A 25,494-nucleotide genomic window follows, 5' to 3' on the forward strand; every position below is an offset into this window, starting at 1 on the left:
TATTGTACAATTCTGTTTTTTTTTTTTTTAGTTAGTTTATTTTTTAAATGGGCTGCATTGTTTAGAGCAATTTTTGGTTTATAGAAAAAGTATGCAGAGAGTACAGAGGATTCCCATATACCTTCTTTCCCTGTGCTCACAGTTTTCCCTAGCATAAACATCTGCATTCCTGTGATACATTTGTTGCAATTGATGAACTAATATTGACACATTATCATTAATTAAAGTCCATAGTTCAAATTAGGGCTCACTGTGTTGTACATTCCTGTGGATTTTGACAAATGCATACCTCCATTTGTCTATCATTATCATACAGATTGACCTAAAAATCCCTTGTGTTACATTATTCATCACTCCTTCTCCCCCTAAACTGGCAACTACTGATATTTTTACTGTCTGTGTAGTTTTAGTTTTTCTAAAATTTTTCCAAAATATAGTGATACAGTAGATAGCTTTTTGACTGGCTTCTTTTGTTTATTTAGCAATATAAGTAGTCCCCCCACTAATGATGGAGTTTTGTTCTGATGACACCGTAAATTGGTTCTGATGTAAGTCAAATACCTCAAGTTTCTTAAAAATTTTTAAAATACCTCATAACATGGACAAACTTGGAGGACATTATGCTGAATGAAATAAGTCAGTCACAGAAGGGCAAATAATATACTAGTCTACTATTGTAAAAAGTCAAGGAAGGGTTTCCATATGGAAGGAAACTTTCTTTATTGGTTACCGGGGATAGGCGGGGAGGGAGGGAAAATTGCTAGCTAGGTAAGAGACATGTATTGATTTGGGTGTAGGGAAAGGCAATATACCAAAAGCGAGTGGCCACCACCACCACCACCAACAAATTTTCATTATTACTGCCTTTTATTATGAGTATCTTTAGAAGTCTGATGTTTATCTGTCTTTGGGGGTTGGGAAGAGAATGGTAACATCAGCAGACTATGCACTGTAACACTGTATGTAGTACATACTACTGAGGATAAGATGTACAAAAAAAAAAAAAGATGGTCGGTCATAAGTGCAGTTTGTTATAACTGGAATATATAGTAACTTGAGGACTAACTGTATTCATTTAAGATTTCTCTGTTTTTTTGTAGCTAGATATTTCATTTCTTTTTATCACTGCTGAGTAATATTCCGTTGTATGGATGAGCCACAGTTTGTTTATCTACTCACTATTGAAGTACATCTTGATTGCTTCCAGTTTTTGACAATTATAAATAAAGCTGCTATATGTGTGTGCAGGTTTTTTGTGTGAACATAAGTTTTCAATTAATTTGGGTAAATACCTAGGAGTGTGATAGCTGGGATTGTATGGTAGACCTATGTTAGCGTTGTAAGAAACTTTAAAACTATTTCCCATAGTGGCTGTACCATTTTGCATTCCCACCAGCAGTCAATGAGAGTTCCTGTTGCTCCACATCCTCATCAGCCTGTGATGTTGTCAGAGTTGCAGATTTTTTTTTTTTAATTTTAATTGTGAATTGGGTTAAAGTTTACAGAGCAAGTTTATTTTCCATATAGCAGTTCATACACATTTTGTTTCACGACATTGACTGCAATCCCCACAATGTAATAGCTTCCTCTCTGTAGTTACCTCTTCCCTGTGTCCTTCATTCTTTTTCTTTTCTGCCCTCTGAGCTGTCTTCCTGAACAAATACTGCCCTTTTGTTCTCCCAAGATTGATTGTTCTAAGAAATGTATCTACCTTGTGTAAATGTTCACCCTATATGCCTATGTGTTATTTGGCTGGAAGCCACAGGAGTGAGTTCATATCCAGGCCTGAAGGGTAACTAGGGGCTGTAGTCTTGGGGGTTTTGCTAGGCTCTATCAGACCAATAAACCTGGTCTTTTTTTTTTTTTAAATGATTTTGAGTTTTGCTATACATTGTTGTCCCATTCTATCCAGGATCTTCTGCATCAATCCCTGTCTGAGTGGTTGACACTGGTAGCCGGGTACCATCTAGTTCTTCTGGTGTTATGGTCATATAGGTTGAGGTTTGCATGGTCCACTAGTGTCTTAGACTTATTGTTTCCATAGGTTTTTGTTTTCTTCATCTCCTTTTCTCCGGATGAGGAGAGACCAATTGTTGCATCTAGACAACGACTTGTAATCTTTTAAGGCCTCAGTCCTACTCACCAAAGTAGGATATAGAACAGTGTTTATGTGCAGTATGTTACAGAATTGGTTTTGTTTTTTAATTCTTAAAAGTGTAGCACCTAAAGCTCAGTTCTCCAATGTAGTCTGCAGGATATTTTTCAGTACTGTAAAATACAACAACTTAAGACCTAGAAACTAGGGAAAGGCAGGCAATTCTTAAGATTGATGTACTTTTATAGGATTTCCCACTTGTAATTGACTTAAGATTGATTACTGGCTTATCTGTTTTAATTTTGGACAGTTTGAAATTCTTAGGTCATCAGTCAAATGCCACCACCACCACCACAAGTTGCCCTCAAGGTGATTCTGACTCATGGTGACCCCATGTGTGTCAGTAGAACTGTGCTCCATAGGGTTTCCTTTTTTCTTTATTGTGGTGAAAATACACATAACAAAACACGCCAACTCAACTATGTCTACATGTACAATTCAGTGACAGTGATTACATTCTTCAAGTTGTGCAACTATTCTCCCTGTTCTTTTCCAAATGATTCTACCACCATGCACATAAACTCCGCCCCCTAAGCAAAAACTCCCCTTATTTTCCTTTACCATCGGGGTTTCTCACAGTGTAGTGCCTAAGGCATTTGACCGCTAACCAGAAAGCTGGTGGTTCAAACCCACCAGCCACTCCTCGGAAGGAAGGTTGGGCAATCCTACTTCCGTAGTGATACTGCCTCGGAAACCCAAGGAGGGGTCGCTATGAGTCAGGTATGACTCGACGGCACATAACAACAACAACAACAACAACTGCCTCGGAAACCCAAGGAGGGGTCACACTATGAGTTGGATCCAACTCGATGGCAGTGAGGTTTTTTTTTTTTTTTTAATAGGGGTTTCAGTGGCCGAGCACATTAATCATTTGTACCATCCAGGGATTTCTCACATTCAGAGTAGAATACTGACTTAATTTAGGATAAATTGTATTTTTATGGCCTAGATTGTGATATATGTTACATATTCATAAGCTATCATATGAATGTCATTGCCCTACATCATTTTATTATCTTAGTAAAAATTCTGCTGATTTTTCTTCTCAACATAATGTAATTTGATAATCAAGTTGTTATTTTTTTTCCTCTCCCTTCACTTTCTGTTTTAGTGGAGAAACCAGATTTAACAAGGAGAAAATAATTCAAGGTTGGTATAATCCTGTTATTTTAGCTCTCTCCTTTAATGCCATTGTGATATGGGAGTTAGGTAGCTTTGGTGGGGCGGGGTGGACTGGGGACTGTATTGTGAATTGAGATTACAGAATTAAAGCATCATAATAGTAGAAATATGATCAGAACAGTTGGTAACCAAGAGGAATAAATCTCTTAAGTGAACTATATGCAAAGAACAGTTTTCCAGATTGTTTATGGGCAGTTTCAAAGTGGCCCAGTTGGCTAAGGAAGCATAAAGTTTACTGGCTGTTGGTAGTAATATTTTTCTGCTAAGATAGTTGTTTTAATTTTAGTAGTAACAAAGAAGAGGTTTAAAAAAGACAACTCTTCTCACATGTATTTGTTACTTCATTCTCAACAGATTTTTCCTCCTTTGTTCTATTAAATTGGGCTCACATCTTGAGCTCCCCATGACCCAGCTAGCCTGGCTTTTTTTAAGACTGTCTTGGGTGAACTTTTAGCTAGACACTGTTTCAATGCTATGATTATAAAAGCATTTAGATTTTTGTTTTTGGGAACATTTGGCTGGGATTTGCAGAAAGTGATTTTTTTATTACGTCATTTTCTAGTAGTTTATTTTATTTCTGTTGTTGAGAATATGCACAGAACATACACAAATTGAATAGTTTCTAGATGTACAACCAGTGACATTGATTATGTTCTTTTAGTTGTGTGACCACCTCACCCCCTTTTTCAAATTGTTCCTCCCCCATTCATGTTAACTCACTGCCCCCTTAGTTCCCTGTCTAATCTTTTGAGTTGCTGTTGTCAGTTTGATTCCACATAGATCTTACAAGAGCACAGTGCTCAAGGCAGACATGCTTTACTAGTTAGGCTGAAGTGTTTGGTTTTAAGAAGACTTCAGGGGATATTTTTGGTTTAAGGTTTAAAAATTCTATCAGGGCGGTTTCAGGGGTTCATCCAGTCTCCGTGGTTCCAGAAAGTCAGGTCAGGTATAATCCATACTACAGACTGCAGTCTTTGTTCTTCATTAGTAAGTGCTTCAAGTTGTCTTCACTTTCAGCGAGCAAGGTTGTGTCATCTTATATTACAGGTTATTAATGAGTCTTCCTCCAATCCTGATACTGTGTTCTTCCTCATATAGTCCAGCTTCTCAGATTATTTGCTCAGCATACTGATTTAATGAAAAGATACAACCCTGATATACACCTTTTCTTTTCTTTCTTTTTTAATTTTTATTGTGATTTGAGTGGAAGTTTACAGAGCACATTCATTTTCCACACAGCAGTTCATACACATTTTGTTTCATGACATTGACTGCAATCCTCACAATGTAACAGCTCTCTTCCCACTTTTTCCCTGTAGTTACCTCTTCCCTGTGCCCTTTTTTCCTATGCATTCCTGTCCTCTGAGGTATCTCCCTGTGCAAATACTGCCCTTCTCTTCTCCCATGGTTGATAATTCTAAGGAGTGTATCCACCTGATGAAAGTGATTTTCATGCCCAGCATGAAAACTAGTCTGACAATTACATGAGAGTTAAATTTGTTTTCACATGACAACTGTTCCAGTCTATTATCCTTTGGTCTTTAGTCCCTTACCACCTTACTGTCATTTGTTATTGTTAGGTCAATTGCCACTCATAGGGAGTCCATGTGTCAGAGTAGAATGGCACCATAGGGTTTTCTAGGCTTTGATCTTTAGTGGAGCTGATTGCCAGGTCTTTTCTCACATGGAGGTGCTGAGTGGGTTCAAACTGTCAGCCTTTTGGTTAGCAGATGAGCACTTAACTGTTGTGCCACCAGTCTTCCTTTGTTGTCCTTTAGTACTTACTGCTCATTTGTCTTAGAAGCTGAAAATGGAGAGTGAATTTTTTTTTTTTTTAAATCTGTACTCATTTTTAGGTTGAGTTTGTATTTTTTTTTAAACTTTGTAGGTTGGTATCATAAGTCATATTTTTGTTTTAAGTATTCTCAAGGTCTAAGTTTTTCTCTTAAATACTGTTTCCTGTTGCATACCAACTTTTTTTTTTTTAATTGTGGTAAATATATGTCGTGAACAATTTGCTGTTTTAACCAGCCTTAAGTGTACCTAAGGCACTTGACTGCTTACCAGAAGGCTGGCGGTTCAAACCCACCAGCCACTCCTTGGAAGGAAGATGGGGCAATCTACTTCCGTAGTGATACTGTCTCGGAAACCCAAGATGGGGTCGCTATGAGTCGGGTCTGACTTGACGGCACATAACAACAACAAGAAGTGTACAATTCGGTGACGGCACATTTGCCATGCTGTGCAACTGTCATCGCTAACCAACAGTTTGCTATGTAGGAATTTCATAAGTGTGCAGCACCAAGTGTCTCAAATCTCTAGTATGATTTCTTCTTTCATGTGTAAGTTGTTTAAACTATTTTTAAATTTCCAAATGATTGGGATTTTTGTTTTTATTCTTTTTTTTTTAATTATTATTTTGTGATCAACTTCTAGTTTGTTTGTGTGTTCTAACAATATAGTTTATTTAATACTACTTTGAAATTGTGAGCATGGTCAAGTTTTATAAATGTTCCATTGGATATTTGAGAAAAATCTATAGTCTTGAATTAATTTTGTTGTTCAAATATATATATTTTACTGATTTTGTAAATTTACTAATTTGTCTGCATAACCTAAATATCAAATTATGAGTTAGTTGCGTTGAATGTCCCACTGTGATGACAGATTTACCCATTAATACTTTATGTCTATCAATTTTTGTTTTATACATATTCTGCTTTTGTATAGTTAGGGGTTATTTTATTAGATACATACATGTTTAAAATTGTTACAGCTTCCTAGTAGATTGAATCACTGATTATTTATGGTGATCATCACAATCCTTATTAAGGCTTTTTTTTTTGTCATAAAGTCCTACTTTTCTGATAGTGAATGAGATGCATGTTAGGAATTCTTTTTCTCTCCTTCATATCTCTAATGTATCTTAAATATGCTCCATCTCCTTGTGTCTGTGCTACATTCTTGGCAATATATTCAGCTCTGTTTGATCCATTAAACTTCCATTTTTAATTTCACCAAATCTCTATCCATTGAAGGATTTTTTTTGTTTTTGTTTTTGGTCCTCAGTAGTTCTCTTTTTCAATATTAAAAGATTTGTTTGTTTCTTTTAAAAGCTGTCTTGGTCATTTTTTATGTTCTTCTGTTGCTTTCTTATTTTTGTGATTCTGTCTTTTTGTATCTTTTATTCGTATTTGTTTCATATTCCGTGTTTGCTAATTTTGCTATCTGAAGTCTTTCTAGGCCTAGTTCTGTTATTTATTGTATCTGCTGACTTTCATTCATGATTGATTATTTTGTTGTATGTTTAGTCTTTGGACTACTGTTTGCTCTAAATTAGTAACAAAACTTACTAGCCTTCATTAAGATTTGTTTGCTCTTAAGAGGATTTGTGTTTCATTTCGCCACCGACATGAGGTGACATTAGCCTTCTTAGGGGTCTCTTGCATGTGGGAATGTTGGGTTCATTTCTCCCACCTTGCTGTCCCATGCAACAGGCCTCACTCATTCTCCACCTCGTTCTCCACCTCCCAGTCCCCCTAGCTTTTAGTGCTGATGTCACAGCAGTTTCCGTCTTCCTCATGTTACCCTCCAGGTTTCAGCTCAGGATTTTGCTAGCTTTGCTCCCTTTGCACCATTTGGTTCTTTTGTAGTGGAATGGTTCTTTAGAGTGTCTGATCAGCCTTTCTCCTGGAAATAGAGGCACGAAAGCATTTTTGAAATGGAGAGAGATAAGCACAGTAATAAATTTATAATACTGAGCAGAGATAAAGAGGAATAAACTCACGATAGTTCTACCACCCTAATATAACACCTGAGTTGGGAAAATAAACTCAGAGTCAGAATTAATAAAACGTAGCTAATAGGAAAGGCCTAACATGATTCACCCCCCATTATTATCTTGCTTTCATTAGGGAAACCGTCTCTTGGTTAACATTTGAATAGCTACGTGTCTTAGTTTCTGAGCGCTGCTGTAACAGAAGTATAGGTGAGTGGCTCTAACAAATTTATTTCCTCACAGTTGAGGAGGCTAAAAAGAAAAAAAACCAAGCTCATTGCCATGCAGCCAGTTCTGACTCGTAGCAAACACCTTTGAGTTTCCGAGGTGGTAAATCTTTACGGTAGGAGATTGCCCGATCTTCCTTCCACAGAGTGGCTGGTGGGATTGAACCACCAGCCTTCTGGTTAGCAGTCAGATGCCTTAGACAGAAGTTTAAAGTCAGGACACTGGCTTTAGGGGAAGGTTCTCTGGCCACTCTGGAGAAAAATCCTTGTCTCAGCTTCTCTGGCCTCTGCTTTTCTGGGTTCCTCGGTGATTTCCACATGGCATCTATCAAACACTCCCCACCCTGTTTGTGCTTGCTTGTCTCTGTGTCTGATCTGCTCCTTACCTTACTCAGAAGTGATTCGGTTTAGGACACACCTACGCTGGTATGGCGTCATAACATAACGAAACCCTATTTCCATGATGAAACCCTATGACAAACACAACGTCATAACATAATGAAACCCTATTTCCAAATGGGATTATACTGTATCCATCTCACTGCTGTTGAGTGGATTCCAACTCATAGTGACCCTATTGGACAGAGTAGAACTGCCTTATAGAGTTTCCAAGTAGACTGCTATATCTTTCTCCTGCAGAGTGGCTGGTAGATTCGAACCACTAACCTTTTGGTTGCACCTGAGAGGTTTAACCACTGTGCCACCAGGGCTCCTTTCCACAAGTTATAGAGGTTAGGATTCCACCATCAGAATTGTTTCTTTGGGAGACACAATTTAATCCATAACACTGAGCCTTTATAGAATATAGGTCCATTTTACATGTTACCTGTTCTCTTAAAAGTTACATGGAAAACTACCTAAGGAAATCTTTTACTAAAATACTGATAATGCATTGTGATTTGGGTGAAAGTTTACAGAGCAAATTGGTTTTCCGTTTAACAATTCAGACATGTTTTGTTTTGTGACACTGATGTAATCCCCACAATATAATAGCACTTTCCTACTTCCTTCCTGTGTTTACCATTTCCATTTGTCCTTCTTTCCTGTCCCTTCCTGCCTTTTGCGTTTTATCCTTGGGCACATGCTGCCTTTTTGATCTTGTGTAGTTGATTGTTCTGGGGAGTGCACACCTCCCTGGTCTTATTGTTCACTTTATAGGTCTGTTTATTGATTGGCTGAAAGTCGAGCCACTGGAGTGAGTTCATTCCAGGTCTGAAGGGTGACTAAGGGCCATAGTCTTGGAGGTTCCACAGTCCTTTGTTAGACCAGTAAGCCTGGTCATTTTTCTGATTTTGAGTTTTGTTCCTCACTTTTTCCCACTCTATCCGGGACCATTTTTTCAGAACAGTCCGCCGTGGTAGCCAGGCACTATCTAGTTCTGGTCTCAGAGTCGTGGAGGCTGGTGGAATTAATATTCTCTTACGTGTGATTTAACTTGTATTCCTTACACGTATTTTTTGAATGTTGTTGTTCCTTCTCTTAATACCACAGGACAAGGATTCGATGAGCCTCTTTCAGAAACTGGATTTAAACAAGCAGCAGCTGCTGGCCTATTCCTCAGTAATGTGAAGTTTACTCATGTTTTTTCCAGTGATCTCACAAGGACAAAACAGGTACATTTAGAGTCAATGTTAAGGCTTATGGGTCAGAAGTCTCCACTATTGTGTAACCTTGAAAATCTGCTGTCAGAGGCAGTGAGGAAGTACATCACACACAGACACTGTCACACGTAATCCCTCCCCCCACGCAGAACTTACTTCTTTTCATTTTACTTTATTTTGGTAATTTTCAAATTAGAATAGCTTTGAGAAAAAGCCTGTAAGAATACAATCAAGATGCCATGGGAGAAAGCCAGCAGAAACAATAAATGGGAATATATAACCCACAGAAACGGATTTCCAGATGCAGTAAAAAAACAGCTATATTAACATGTTAAAGAAATAAAAGACATATTTGAAATATCTTTACGGGACAAAATGTTATAAAAACCACCCTAGAAATTTTTTTTTTTTTTTTAAAAAAGGACTAAGTCACCATCTAAAAGTTTAAAATACAATGTTGACATTAAAGACTCTATGGATGGAGACCTTTGCAACCATCCATGAGAGAGTAATAGGCTCAAGACTTAGCTTCCCCCCATAAACACTAGAAAATAGGACAAAAGGTAAAAAACAAGTTCAGATATTAGACTTCAGGCATCGTGAGACCATGCCCCTGAATGAAGGGAAGTAAAGTGAGCATTAAGACTGCCCTGGTTTTCTGGCTGAAGCACTAGAGATGGAATGCATATCGAACCCGGTGGTCTCAGTGAGTTGACGAGTTGAAGAGACAGAGTTTGGTATTTGGGGAAGCCAGGATTGCTAACATTTGTGGGGCAGAATACTGGAAGTGGGAGCTATGTAGAGAAGGAGCATCAAATATGTATACAGAGGCCTCTTGAGTATTTGGTGGGATATTAATCTGCACATGTATAGGGTGGAACTTCCTGAAGCCAGGCAAAAGAACAACTTCTGGGAGAGAACAGTTACTAGGGGTCTGTAACCTGACAATCCTAGAACTCTCACAGGGCTGGGAATCAAGTATTTGAGTTCTATAGCCAAAGTAGAGAGATTTTGATAGTACAGTGAGTGATCAGTAGGGACTCCAGAAGACCTGTCCTCAAAAAGGTTAAAAATAAACTTCAAAAAATCAAACGGCAATGAGATATAAATGTATTTGCTTTGTATACAAATCATTTGAGACAATGAGATATGTCTCAAAACAATGAGATCCATCTCACCCCAGCAATAATAGCAAAGTTCAATGTTGTTGTTGTTGTTATGTGCCGTCGATTTGGACTCAACTCATAGTGACCCCTCAATAAAACAAAATAATGAATGCTGGCAAGGCTGTGGAGATACTGGAACTCTCATACATTGCTGGGGGGACTGCAAAATGGTACAACCATTGTGGAAAATGGTATAGTGTTTCTGTAAAAAACTGAAAATAGAAATACCATTTGATTTAACAATTCCATTATTAAGAATATATCCTAAAGAGGTGAGAGACAGAACATGAACAGACATAAAAAATTCCAGACCAGACTCACTGCCATCAAGTCAAATCTGACTCATAGCGACCCCTCCTTGGGTTTCCGAGGCGGTATCACTACGGAAGTAGATTGCCCAACCTTCCTTCCGAGGAGTGGCAGGTAGGTTTGAACCACGCCAGGCTTCTGGTTAGCAGTCCAAATGCCTTTGGCACTATGCCACCAGAACTCGTGAACAGACATAAGCACACCCATTTTCATTGCACCACAATTCACTGTAGCACAGAGATGGAAATGACCTAAATGCCCATCAGCAGATGAATGGATAACCAAACTATGGTACATTCACACAATGGAATACTATGCAACATTAAAGAATAATGAAGAATCCATGAATCATCTTGCAACATGGACGAATTTAGAGGACATTATGCTGAGTGAAATCAGTCACAGAAGGATAAATATTTTATGAGCCCACTATTGTAAAAAGTCAAGGAAAGGTTTATTCAGGGACAGAAACTCACGTTGTTGGTTACCGGCGTGGGATGGCAGAGGAGGGAAAATCTCAGACTATTTAGGGGTCACAAGTTGATTTGAGTGAAGGGAGGAATGGTATGCACAGAGTCTGTGACCAGCATGGTGACATTGGTGAAAGGAAAGACACTGAAATGTACACAAAAGATACAGACAACAGAGGCAAATAACATTACATGCACAACAATGTAATGTCACTAGCACCAAATACCAGGCTACAGATTAATGCATAGACAGGTGAGAAGAGCAGGTGGGGGCAGGCAAACAGGAATCCACCCTTAGACCAAGGATAGATTTGGCTGAAGACAATGATGTATATGCACTTGTGCAAAAAAAAAAAAAAGGCCAAACAAATCTGTAGGTACTTTGACCTTTTGGCCAGAACGATGATGACATTATGAGAAAAGAAATGACGGTGTTTTGATTTTCAGACCATCCATGGGATTTTGGAGAAAAGTAACTTTTGCAAAGATATGACAGTAAAGTATGACTCAAGACTTCGAGAAAGGGTAAGCAATTTTTTTACAGGTTGCTGTTTATCATAAATTGTCAATAAGCCACCTCATTTTTAACACATAGCTAAAAATTAAATGCATTCCTGCTAGGGATTTGGAATCAGTGAACATGTGTTAAGAATTTACTTTGTGATAGTCATTGCCACACATAAAGTATCTTATTTTTTAATTATTAATATTATATGAGATATGCATCTTAAATTATAGAAGCAAAATACATTGGTAAGAACTTAACACAGTACAGAGTGTTTAGAGTAAAAGTGAATTGCCCTTTCGTTATTTCCCAATCCTGCTTTGTATTTTTAATTATGTCTAGATTTCTTATGTCCATTTTATGTACCAGAAATGAATCTTCCTGATGCTGTGATTTAGCTAAAGCCCTGCAGCAATTTCAGATCTTGGACTTGAACCTAACTTTCCATCCAGAATTGCATTTTTCTTTAACTCTAGAATAGTGACCTGTAAGCTGGTTCGTGTCCAGGCCATAATTTCTTTGTTGTTGTTAGTTGCTGTTGAGTCGATTCTGACTTATGGCGACCTCCTGTGTGCAGAGTAGAGGTGTGCTCCATAGGATTTTAAAGGCTGTGATCTTTCGGAAGCAGATCACCAGGCCTGTCTTCCTAGGCAACTCTAGGTGGGTTTGAACTGCCAACCTTTCTTTCTGCTGGTAGTTGAGTGCTTAACCATTCCTACCACCAAGCAGCTCCTCATTTCTTCTGTAACCAGTGAAAATACAACAGAAGGGTAGAGTTTCAGTATCAGTGCTGCTTGGAAAGGTTCACTCTTTGCCTGAGGATCAGTGCTCAAATATGGTTAAACAAAAATGTTCTCAGCTTAGGGGAACACTGAATGAGACCTTTAATATTATAGTAGGCATTTTCCTTGGGTTAGGCCATCTTTTTTTCTTACTCTGTACTCTCTTTGGAGGCAGTTTCATCCTCTCCCTTGACAAGTTACTGGGCTGATGATTTTCAAATACAGTAAAACCTGTGAAAGCTAGAACCTGTGTAGGCAGAAACCTGGCAGAGAAGGAAAACAAGTATTTTTCACTAATAGAGAATGATAGGAAAGTGTAAGAATGCATCCTGTCAGAGGTGGCAAAGTTGGGAGACCCGATAAATAAGGCATTCCTGTCATGTTCTGCCTCTCCTGGGTTTCACTGTATCTTTTCAGCTTAGATCTCTTCTCTTGCCTGAGCTTCATATTTGCATATTAAAGTGCCTACCATTTTTTTTTTTCTGTTTGTTTGCTCCATAACTACTTCCAACTCAGTGGAACTTGCTATCTCACCCATTTACTCAAAGCATTTCTTCTTGACTCAGCACCTCTTACCACCATCTTGTCAGTTCTACCTCTTTGTAGTTTTTGAATCCATTGATTTCTCTCCAAATCCTTGCCGCCCTCTTATTGCAGACCACTGTCATCTCTAACCTAGATTCTGTCATGCATACTTTCTTCCAATCTAATTTCCACATTGCAGCCAGTGTATTTTGAAAATATGATTGCTATGCTTCTGTGTAACACAGTTCACTAGTTGCCTTTTATTTCAAGAGGTTGCCCAGACTCTTAAAGCTGGCATTGTGATCTGTTTGATGCTGTTCCCTTAGCCTGCCTCTTCCACCATGTTTACCTCGTCCCCAGTGTTCCAGCCTTAAAAACAGCTGTAGTGGCGAGCTCTTACAGGGTGCTCATCACATGCCAGCACTGTGCCAAGCTCTGCACAACAGCCTGAAGAGAGGAGGGTGCTGTTTTTAATCCTCATTTTACAGTTGCAGAAGCCAAGGTGTGTAGAAGTTAAGTCCACACCAAACAAGTAATGAATTGTGGTAGTTAAGTTGTGTGTCAGCTTGGTTTTGAGTGGCTGAGCATCTGGATGTAGTTATTCCCCATGATGAGACTATTAATTAACTCCATGGTGGGATTTACTGGAGTAGCTGAGTAGCTTCCCTAGGATTGTGATCTGTTTCCGGCATATAAGAAGTCAGCTTTGAGAAAGATCTCTGAGCTTTTTGGTATATTTGGACCCTGCACATAGCCAAGTCTTCATCTCAGTGGCCTGTCATGTTGTCTGCCGATCTTGAGACCATTAATGGACTTGAATTAGTGGCCTGCTGTGTTGCCTGATAATTTTGGAACTGTGCCATTTTATTTGTCAACCTTGGACTTGTCAGCCTCAGCAGCCAGCAGCTGTTTGAGTTAAGAGAAGTCTCCAGCTCCAGGGACTGAGTGAAGGCCGCTTGACCTTGGACTTCAGCTCTACCTCTTGCTCCTAGAGCAGAGATTCAAGTTGCGGCATCAGGCCCTGGAGCCCATTCTCTGGACCACTGATAAAAGACCTCTTAGAGATCTTCTCTGAGTTGCCCAAACATGGTGCTCTCTCCTCACTGAATTTGTGAGTCTGTTGTCTACTCTGCTTGGAATACTTGCTCCCCAAACCTGATCAACTTCTACTTGCCTTTCAGGCCTTGGCCTTCTGGGATTCCCCAAGCCCAGAATAGACCTCTCTCCTGTGTACTTCTGTGTCCTGTGTCTCCTTCCATCATGGCACTCTTTCACTATTGCTCATTGGTTAGTATCCACAGTCCCCTGTGTCTTAGCCTGGGTGGGAAGCTGTTTGTGACTTTCTCCCCTTCACTGTTGGGGCATCATTGTCTGACATGTATTTCAGAGTAGCATTCTGAATATTTGTTTAGTAAATGAATGTTTCCATTCTTGTAAAAACAAAGTGATGATTTTTACTGTCCCTCTCTGGAAGGAGGTTGCTTCACATATGGATGAAGATGTAAGAATTTGGACTTGAGGATTGGAAAAGTGACTGGTTATAGCAAAATGTGCACATGTTTTTATTTTAAAGTTTATTACATTTTAAATTATTAAAAAATATTCATATATTCTTATTACAAACTTGAATTTTATATTACTTGAAAACAAAAGTAGTATCTCACTATGGGATTTTTATCTGATTATGGTGTTAGAATTTTTTGGCAAGCCACAAATAATGATTTGTCTCTTTTAGTATTTTATTATGCAAGAAATCCACTACATGGTATGAAATGAAAAGTTACAACTGGAGAGAAAAGCAACAGTTACAATTTCTGCCACCCACAGATAAACAATACTAACATCGTGGCATGTTTGTTCCAGATTTTTATGTCATCTGTCGGGTTAGATCTATCTATAGATCTGCATATGTATTTTTAAAAATAGAATCCTGTTTTTAAACCAACTTTTTCCACTTCTTATGTACTGTTTTCAGTGCTGTTAAATACACATCAATAAGATCACTTAATCAATGATTATTATTCCAGTATATGGATATCACATCATTCTTTTAAGCAAGCTACTACTGATGGAAGGAGCCCTGGTAGCACAGTGGTTAAAGTGCTCAGCTGCCAACCCAGAAGTCTGCAGTTTGAACCCCCCAGTGGATCCATGGGAGAAAAGACCTATTGATTTGCTCCTGTAAAGATTATAGCCTTGGAAACCCTCCAGGGAAGTTCTGCTCTACCCTACGGGGTCCCTATGAGTCGGAATTACCTCGATAGCACATGATGATAACAACTACCGATAGGCATTCAGGCTATGACGTTTTTCACTGATCCATAAATAATGCAATAATGAACATATTTGTACTTAATTCTTTGTATATTTATATAAATAAACTCCTAGAAATGAAATTGCCAAATGTGTACTTTTTAAAGCTTTTACATATATTGCTAAATTGCTTCGCAGAGATGTGCCAGTCTACACTCCCATGACTGACCTGGGAGAATGTTTTTGTTTGCATACCAACACTAGATATTATTAGTCTTTTTTTATCGTCCAGCTTAATAGTTTAAACATGATACCATTTTAATTTTCACATTACTGATTCCTAATGAGCCAGCACATTTCCCTGTGTTTCTTGGCCATTTGTTTTCTTTTTGTGCTTTATGTGTCTTTTGTTAGGGCTTCATCTCAAATGAATCTAGAAAGCTCATGACCTTTGAAGTCACTCAGATGTAGATTTGAATTTTATATTTGCTTATTATTGGTTATGAGAATAGAGATAAATTACATAATCCATCTGAAACTCAGCTTCCTCATTTATAAACACAGGCCTAAAAATACCTGTTTCATTGAGCATTTATGAGGATCAAATGACTATGTGTGGCTGTAATGTGGCTGACTTGGTGCTTTGGATGTATGTTAGTCTCTAGTCCTGGATATTCATGCATATTCCTGTATTTGTCCAGTAAAGCCCCACCTTCTACATAAGTTAGCTTGAGTGAGTTGTTCCATACAATCTGCTGTGACATAGTGTACCACTTAAGATTTCAACTACATTTTCTAGGGTACATGGCCTTCTACTCAGTATATTCCCATTGTCAGTTGAACAGTTAAAATAAAAGTAAGTGGGAAGAAACTAAGCTTTGTTCCAAATTTGCCATAATCGTACTTAGTTTGCAAATTCAGTTGAGACAATTTTATATATTGAATCATTGCAGAAATATGGGATCGTAGAAGGCAAGGCGCTGGCTGAGCTAAGGGCATTGGCCAAAGCAGCTGGGGAAGAAATTCCCACATTCACACCACCCGGAGGAGAGACGTTAGACCAGGTATGTAGCATGGGTACAAGTGCCACATCCATGAACTTGCCAGTGTCATAGAATAGCTGAAACTGGACTAATTTTATCAATTACATGTTTCTAAATGTTAGCCGAGCAGTTTGAAAGTTGCTTTGTTCCTAAAACAACTCTGTATGATACATACACACCAAACACTTAATTGATGGTTGTGTTATTTCAGTATACAAACATATATATGTATCAAAAAAAACTTGCTGTCGAGTTGGTTCAACCTCAGAGTGACCCCTCCTTGGGTTACCAAGGTGGTATCTCTATGGAAGTAGATTGCCCAGTCTTCCTTCTGAGGAGGACGGTAGGTTTGAACCATCAGCCTTCTGGTTAGCAGTCAAATGCCTTAGGCACTACGCCATCAGAGCTCCCTATATATGTATATATAGGTATTGATGTGTGTGTGTGTGTGTGTGTGTGTAGTTTTTTTTCTTTTTTTAATCCTAGCTTACATGTGTGCTCTAAGTGGGCATTCATTACTGATTATAGATTTAAGGAAACAGGTATTAGATGGTTGTTGCCAATGAGTTTTCAGTGGCTGGTTTTTCAGAAGTAGCACACTAGGTGCCTCTGAATGGATGCAGACCTTTCAGGTAGTGGCTGAGCATGTTAACCACTGCATATGAAGGAATAACTTGAGCTGTAGTCATAGTAGTCCTAGGCTGTAATCTTCACGGAAGCAGACTGCCATGGAGTGGCTGGTGGGTTTGATCTGCCAACCTTCTGGTTAGTAGCTGAGTAGGGCAGTTCAACTCTGTCCTGTAGGGTCACTATGAGTTCATATTGACTCTACTGAAAGAGGTTTAGTGGTAGTGAAGTCAGTGTGGTGCTGTTCAAGAGTGTTACATGACATCGTTCCAGAAGGGAAATTTTCAAGCCTCTGCTGCCTTTTAAGCTCTGTTAATGATGTCATCACAGTGACTGCATTTCTTTGCCATATTCTGCTTTTGATTTGCATGCTTGGTGACTCCCCCCCTCATTCTTAGTTTTCATAATTCATAATTTTCTTGTAAAGACTTTATATTATTTTATTAAGGGAAAGATTATTTTTGTTCTAATGGAGTTAAAGTACCAGATGAAGTTTCCTGGTTAGGACGATTTTGTAAGTTTCCATGTACTTCAAGTTTCCCTAACTAGACTAAGTGCTTTGAAGTCAGGAACCAGGAATTATATCTTACTTTTCTTTGTCCCTAGTCTGTTTCCATGTGCACTGCTGTCAAGTCAGATCCCACTCATAGCGACCCCTCCTTGGGTTTCCGAGGCAGTATCTCTGTGGAAGTAGGTTGCCCAGTCTTTCTTCCGAGGAGTGGCTGGTGGGTTTGAACTGTCAGCCTTTTGGTTAGCAGTCAAATGCCGTAGGCACTATGCCACCAGTAGCCCCTGACATATGGTGGGCATCTACTGATGTCTTTGGAACCACTAAATGAATGATTAGAAAGACAGATTCATTACTTATGTGATAGGCATGTGGACATATTAGAAACAATCAAATCAGTGATGGTTTACAGTTACATTTTAAGGCAGTCATTAATGTCGCTGTATTTGAGAACTTTGACCTTTTCTTTCTTTCCTTGTAGGTGAAATTGCGTGGAAAAGATTTTTTTGAATTTCTCTGTCAACTGATCCTGAAAGAAGCAGGTCAAAAAGAACGGTTTTCCCAAGGAGCACCAGGCAGCTCTCTGGAAACTGCTTTGGCAGAAATATTTCCTTTAGGAAAAAACTGTGGAACTGAATTTAATTCGGACTGTGGTGCCCCAGAATTAGTAGCCAGTGTCTTAGTTGTGAGCCATGGAGCTTATATGAGAAGCCTGTTTGGTTATTTTCTGACTGACCTTAAGTGTTCCCTACCAACAACTCTAAGCAAACCCGAACTTTCATCAGTCAGCCCCAATACAGGGATTAGTCTCTTTATCATAAACTTTGAGGAGGGAAAAGATGTTAAACCAACAATTCAGTGCGTTTGCATGAACCTACAGGATCATCTACATTGAATGACTGAAACCCGCTAAGTTTAAATCTACATCAGAATCTAACAATTTTTGGTCTCTGAGAGAGTGCCTTTGGCTTCATTTCTGTCCTCTGTTAGTGCTGATTTGCAAATGGTTAAAAAGCTTTCTATTACAGTAATGTTTAAAGTTCAAACGGAACCATAGCCACATAAAACACTAATGGAAAAGCATTTAGAATTAACTTATTCTGTCTCAGTACAGTTGGCATTTCTAGAGTAATTTTACCACCCTGCTAAATTACATCTCTGGATTGTAAATGGATGAAAGAATTCACTTGCAATAGTGAAAGAATCACTATTGCAAGAGAGGAAACTAGTAACCATGTATGAAAAGTCTAGTCTATTGTATTGGCTCTTCGTAAGATTCTGTATATTTTTTATTACCTCATTCAGTGCTTGGAAGAAGGAACTATTTAATTTCCTCTTCATTTATAGTGACCATACATTACATATTAAAACAAATTCTGCCCTTAAAATGAAAATTTCTTACTGTCATAAGCTTATGTAAAATAAAATGACACTGAAATATTTTGTATAGAAATCAGCTGTTGGAATTTTTGTTATTCGGGCAGGATGGAAATGTGGACAAGCGCAGATTATAATTGCAGAATGGCTTGGTGAGGAACAGAAGTTAATACATCATTTGATTGAAAAAAGTAAAGACGAAATCTCTGAATAGAGTTTTATGTAAAAGAGCAGTTCTTCTAAATGATACCAAAATTAATCTGTCTGATAGATGACAAGTCAGTGGGAACTGAGAGAGGCCTCCCCTCAACCAGGGGAAAAAAAAATTTGACTAAAAGAATAAAGAAAAAGCATATCCATTTGCTTCTTATCTGAAGAAGGCTCTAAAGAAAGTAAATAGTTAATAATAGCTTACACAGTAATTCAGAATAAAACAGGCACGGTTGAAAAACCTGGGTCAGGCAGACCTAAGAGATATTGCGGATTTGGTTCCAGACCACTGCAGTAGAGCAAATACCACAATAGAGTGAGTCACAAATGTTTTGCTTTCCCAGCGCATATAAAAGTTTTGTTTACACTATACTGTAGTCTATTAAAGTGTACAGTAGCATCATGAAAACATTTGAAATACTGTGAGAACTACCAAAATGTGACACAGAGACGTGAAGTGAGCACATGCTGTCAGAAAAATGGTGCTGATAGCCTTGCTTCTTGACACAGGGTTGCCACAAACCTTCCATTTGTAAAAAAAACACAATTATGTGTGAAGTGAAGTAAAAGGAGGGAACAATGAGGTTAATTTGTGTAAGAGCAGATTGCCTTTTCTTGCCACCAGATGGCACTAGAGGAAAATGATTTGATTAACTTAATTTTGTAGCTAAGTTGGTCCATCATCTTTATCTAAATTAAATGTGCTTTACTTTTAAGTTGTGTTGATGAATACTGTGAGTGTCAGCTGGTAAGAGGATAAATACTAAAATTGTCAGTTGAAGCAAAAATCATAGTCAAAATTTACTTTGAATCTCTTTTAAATCATATAAAAGTTCAGTATTATCCTGTTTCTCAATGCGTCTGCCACTACCGTGTTTTCTACCAGTATTGAACAGAGCTTGTGGTTGAGCACCAGAGAAAATCAATGAAAACTTGAAAAAAAAACAACAGAAAAGGATAAATAGTAAATACACTCCCACCATCTAGAAATAATAATTGTTCCCATTCTGTTATATTTGCTTTCCTTCTTTTTAATAAATAAGATATTATGATGTAAATAAAGTCTTCTCTGACGAGTCCTCAAAGTCCCATTCCCATCTTGTACCCTGATGAGGCATTGAGTTTGTATAGACTTTCATTTATACTTTACATTTCACCTACTATTTATAGGAAACTTACCGTTTTATTGTGTTTAAAATGTACATAATGTCATCAAGCTGAATCTATTCTTTATTTTAGACATGCGTTTCTGGGCTTATGTTGCTGTGTAGGGATCTAGTTGATTATTTATAACTTGAATTAATATAGCACATTTTGCTTATTTATTCCCCTATTGATGGACATTTAAGTATATTCATCTGGCTCTTCTCCCATGGAGAAATTAAAAAACAAAAAAGTTTACTTCCAAGTTGCATCAGAGCCAAATGGCTCTTAGGTTTTTAGTCTCACTAGCAAGCAGTATTTGAGAGCTCCTGTATTCCCACCTCCTTGTCAACACTTGGTAATGCTTTTTTTTTTTCCTGTTCTAATGAGTGAAAATGGTATCTCTTTATTTTAATTGCCATTTCTGTTATTTCTGCCATTTCTACTGAGTCTGGATATTTTAAAATCAATAGTGTGTGTAATGATAATTAAGATTTCCTCACTGGCATATATATTATTTGCCTGTTTTTTATTGGGGGACTGACTTTTTAAAAATGAGTTGGAAGAGCAATTTAAATATTCTGGGTACTAGTCTCTGTTGCATGCATTGCAAACATCTTCCAGTTTGGTCTCTTTTTGATGCATTTTTCCCCCTCATAGAAGTGTTTTTAATTTTTAAATCAAGTGGACATATTTCGTCACTTCTGGTTTGTGCGTGTTTTAAGAAGTCTTCTGTAGCATGAGGTTGTACAGTAGCCCCCTTTTTTCTTGAAAGTTTTGGAGGAGTTTTGAATGTTAAATCTTTGAACTATCTGGAGTTTATTTTTGTGTGGCATGAGGTATGAATGCAGTTTAGTGTTTTTTCCATGTGGTGAAGCGGTCATCCTATCATCAAGAGGCTGTCGTTTTCCATTTGATTTACGATTCTACTTTAGCCTATCCCCACATGCCTGTGTTTGATCTACATGGTAATTTTCATATCAATATTATACTTAGTAATTATGACTTTGCAATTGAATGTATTGTAGAATAAATACCTCCTCCTGTACATTTCTTTAGAATAGACTTTATATTTTAGAGCAGTTTCAGTTTACAGGAAAATTGTGCAGAACGTACAGGAAATTCCCAAGCCCTCCTTCCCTTTCCCAGTTTCCTCTGTTATTAAATTAACATCTTACATTAACATGATAATTTACTACAATTGATGAGCCAATTACATTATTAACTAAATCCCATAGCTTCCATTCGGTCATTCTTTGTGTTGTACAATTCTGTGGGTTTTGAAAAATGCTTAATGTCATGTGTCCACCATTACTGTATCCTACAGAATAGTTTGATTTCCTTAAAAATCCCCTGTGCTCTGCCAGTTCATCCCTTCTTTACCTCTCCCTAAACTCCTGGTAATATCACTCATCTTTTTACTGTCTTCATATTTTTTTTTCCCAGATTGTTATATAGTTGGAATCATGAAGGACTGGTTTCTTACACTTAGTAGTATGCATTTAAGGTTCCTCTCTGTCTTCCTATTCATGGCTCATTTTTTTTTCCTTCTGAATTTTTGTTTTTGTTGTTGTTGAGAATATACACAGCAAAAATACCAATTCAACAGTTTTTACATGTGTAATTTAGGAACATTGGTTGCATTCAAAGTGTGCACCCATACTAGTTATGCTAAACTATTGTTGTTTTTAACATGACTTCAGGGGATATTTTTGGTTTAAGGTTTAAAGATTATCTCAGGACAGTAGTTTCAAAGGTTCATCCGCCCTCCATGGCTCCAGAAAGTCTGTAGAGTCCATGAGAATTTGAAATTCTGTTGTGTTTTCCCCCTTTTGATCAGTATTCAACTCTAGAATCTTTGATCAAAATGTTCAGTGATGGTAGCCAAGCACCATCCACTTCTGGTCTCATGGTACAGGGGGCAGTTGTTCTTAGAGGCAGTTGGCCACACATTCCATGTCCTCTTAATTCCTGATGCTGGCTGAATAATATTCTGTTGTATGGGTGTCCCACAGTTTATTCAACTATTGAAGAGTCTTGGTTCTCATTTTTGACAATTACAGATAAAGCTGTTGAAAATACTCACGTGTAGAGTTTTGTGTGTATGTTTAAAACTCATTTGGGTAACCAGGAGTGTGATTGCTGGATCATTTGCCAAGTCTATGTTTAGCTCTGTAAGCAAACTGCCAACCTGTCTTCCAAAGTAGTGGTGCCATTTTTCATCCCCATCATCAGTGAAGGAGAATTCCTGGTGCTCCGCATCCCGCTCAGCGTTTGGTGGTGTCAGTGTTTTGGACTTGAGCCATTCTGTTAGGTGTGTTTAGACAGTGGTGTTTCAGTGGTAGCATTCTCGCCTTCCATGCTTCCTCAGCTTGGTGGAATTGCCACTCTGCGTGGGTTTTATCTCTGCTTCATAGCTAACAAGGGCTAAGGCAGAAAGCTGGGAAGATTATGGGACCTAACTGGTGAGTTTCCTTTCTCCCAATGATGATAATTGTTAGGCCGAACCAAACCCAAGCCACCAACATTTCAGTTAGCAGCTTCCTCCGGGTGTCAAGCCCTGATGAGACAGCCTGATAAGACAACCGAAGTGACAGAACCCGCCCAGACTGGAAAGTCCCATGCAGTGGCAAGCTTCCTCTTGTGAAGCCCCCTCATGCTAATTAAGTGCAGACCCATACTAACAGCTAATTGGACCCCACTATTTCCTTAGTGTCCCCGCTTAGGTCCTCCACAAGACTATAAACCCTCCCCTCCCCAGCCAGGCGGTGCGACTTCCCGGGCCCCTCTCAGGGACCCGTGAACCTCGCCCGGGCCCCTCTCGGGGGCCCGTAAACCTCCCCCGGAAACTCAGAATAAAAACTTCTCTTTAACCTCACTTTTGTGCGTCCTTTTCTCCTTACTGTGGCCTTACAATAATCTTGTGCTACGCTGCCTGAAAACAGTTACCTCATATGTTTTGTTCTGTTTCATAGTTTGTCAGGAGGGAAGTCTAGTACTAGTTACACTGTCCTGGCTAGGAGTGGAAGCTGTATGGCTTTAAATGTAACTGAGGTAAGATGTGCAAAAGTTTAGTAAAAATATTAAATACTTATACAGATACGTCACTTTTGTCCCATGAAGATTTATAATCATGTAGCGAAGACAGGTTGGGCTTTAAATCTGCAAACTGTGACTATGGTTAGGTACTGTGCCTATGGCTAGAACCTTCTGGCAGTCAGATATATATAAAAACTCACTGCTATTGCGTCTGTTCTGACTCATAGCGACCCCTCCTTGGGTTTCCAAGGCGGTATCTCTACGGAATTAGATTGCCCAGTCTTCCTTCCTAGGAGTGGCTGGTGGGTTTGAACCACTAGTTAGCAGTCAAATGCCTTAGGCACTACACCAAAGAGCTCCCCAGGTATATATAATGTATCATAAAATTTCCTTCAAATACATACATACATTCACATTCTTTTCTTCTCCTTGGGGAGGACTTCATTGGCATGAGAAAGAAACTCTCCCAAGAAGGAAAATATCCATAGGGTATCTTTTTCCCTCTGCAATTTTAATTTTTCTCTACGTGGCATAGTGCCTAAGGCATGTGACTGCTAAACCAGAAGGCTTGTGGTTCAAATCCACCAGCCACTCCTCAGAAGGAAGATGGGGCAATCTACTTCCAGTAGAGATGCTGCCTCGGAAACCCAAGGAGGGGTGCTGTGAGTTGGATCTGACTTGATGGCAGTGAGTTTATTTATTTTGCTTATAATGAAACAAAGGCCTGTTTATTACCCAAATGATTGTTTTGGTATTGCTCCATTGTTACAACTTGTCAGATTTTAAAGTCCTTCAGGCCAGAAACAAATTAAGAATCATTTGTTCCTTCTTTTTATTTTTGAAATACTGTGGAGGGATAACATATATAAGCAGAGGCTAAATTATTTGTTTAAACAAGGACTGGAAAGAACTTCTAAACCAGTCATTACAGTACCTGCCTTTGGTAAGTCTGCTTTGTGTGATCAAAGAAATTTGGCCTGTGCCCTGTGTTTAACCTGATAGTTATCCTTCTCTACATAGCGTGGAGGACTTTGGTATGCAGACCCTTGCAAAGGACGTAATCAAAAGAAAGTGCACTTTGTAGATCTTGTCAGAAGGTAGTTTGAACAGCAGTCAAAACAACCTTATCCTAAATTCTCTTACATTAATTGCTAAAAGGGGAAAACTAATGGCTTAAGTCAGATTGGCTTGAGCTAATGTGAATTTAAAGACAAATGAACAAACACAATGCACTGCCGTTGAATTGGATATGACTCATAGCGACCCCTCTTGGGTTGGGTTTCCCAGCTGGTATCACTACAGAAGTAGATTGCCCTGTCCAACTGCCAGCCTTCTGGTTAGCAGTCACATGCCTTAGGCACTAAGCCACCAGAGCTCCTGAATTTAAATACAGAGAGATGTAAATGTGTAATGGGGATCTTTGCTGCTTGTGTTCTGGTAGCCTGGTCAGATGGAGATTAAAGAAGAAATTCTTGGGACATCAACCTCATGAATAGAAGGCATCTAGATTCATTGTCTTGGTGCCCTGCTATCAGGTCTCCAGGGCAGTAATATGCATGTGCTAAGGGCAGAGCCTCGGAAGAAAGGTTGGGCAATCCTACTTCCGTAGTGATACTGCCTCGGAAGCCCAAGGAGGGGTCGCTATGAGTCAGGTTTGACTTGATGGCACATAACAACAACAACAACAACAAGGGCAGAGCATCTGGTTTACTGGGATATTGATGATGTGTCTGTGTATATTTTTCAAATAAAAAGTTTTCTCCAAAAAACATTAGGGATAGAGTGATCAGATGTTTAATATTGACAAATATCTTTGTTTTCTATAGCTGTATCTAGATTAATCAAAATTGTTGAGTCTAGAAGTCTACTTACGAATGGGGAAAAAAAAATCTTAGAATATTTTGAAATTCTGATAACCTTTTTCAAATTTGCCTTCTCTATATTTTCTCAGTACTCCCTCCGATTATCCCTTTTATTTTCATATTGTGACATCTTTTATGTAGTAATAGCAAAAGGAGAAGCTAACAGGCTGAGATGAATTTTATTTTCCTTTTAAACAGAAGAAAGGAAAAAGATAGGGTTACAGTTTTATAAATATAGAGTGATAGGCAAAATCTTCCAAATAAATAAATAAATATTGGCATATGCAAAGGGACATGGGAAGTTGTAGGAGCTACCTCAGCTCTGCCACGGAGAACGTCAGTGACAGTGGTGGTGGCTATGAGATCACTACCAGTTTTCTTCCAAAGTCCTTTTGGGATTTTCCATCCACTTACCAGTATTGCATTGCAAAGCTTCCAATAGTTAATATACAGGATAATATCTCCAATGGGAAATGTAAAGTATAAAGACAACATTTGCCACAAAGTGCTATATGGTACTATACATAGTTTTAGTGTTTCAGAATCTGGTTTTTCAAGTGCAGCTTAAAACCAAAAACAGTTGTCAAATTCTGTCTGGTAAGTGAACACAATGAAGCAATTGCTATGGCTTGGTTCATGATGGCAGTGGGAAAAAAAAGGTGACTTGGAATAAACCATTATTTAAATCTACCTGTTAATGTTCTACTCTCTAGGTGGTCTTTTAAATAGAGG

General features: G+C 38.5%; 1 protein-coding gene across 1 annotated transcript in view; it reads left to right on the forward strand.

Annotated features, from left to right (window-relative positions):
- The window catches only part of TIGAR (TP53 induced glycolysis regulatory phosphatase), a 39,592-nt gene extending 21,548 nt beyond the window's left edge, over positions 1–18,044 (forward strand). Inside the window, 5 exon segments of the mRNA XM_042780450.1 lie at positions 3,267–3,304; positions 8,834–8,955; positions 11,336–11,413; positions 15,907–16,017; positions 17,613–18,044. Of these exon segments, the coding sequence (XP_042636384.1) occupies positions 3,267–3,304; positions 8,834–8,955; positions 11,336–11,413; positions 15,907–16,017; positions 17,613–18,044 (781 nt within the window).
- Positions 18,045–25,494: the final 7,450 nt, after the last annotated feature.

This window comes from Orycteropus afer, unplaced genomic scaffold (genome assembly GCF_000298275.1).
Source record: "Orycteropus afer afer isolate SDZICR_OR568_19922 unplaced genomic scaffold, OryAfe1.0 scaffold00040, whole genome shotgun sequence".
In the NCBI taxonomy this organism is placed as follows: domain Eukaryota; kingdom Metazoa; phylum Chordata; class Mammalia; order Tubulidentata; family Orycteropodidae; genus Orycteropus; species Orycteropus afer.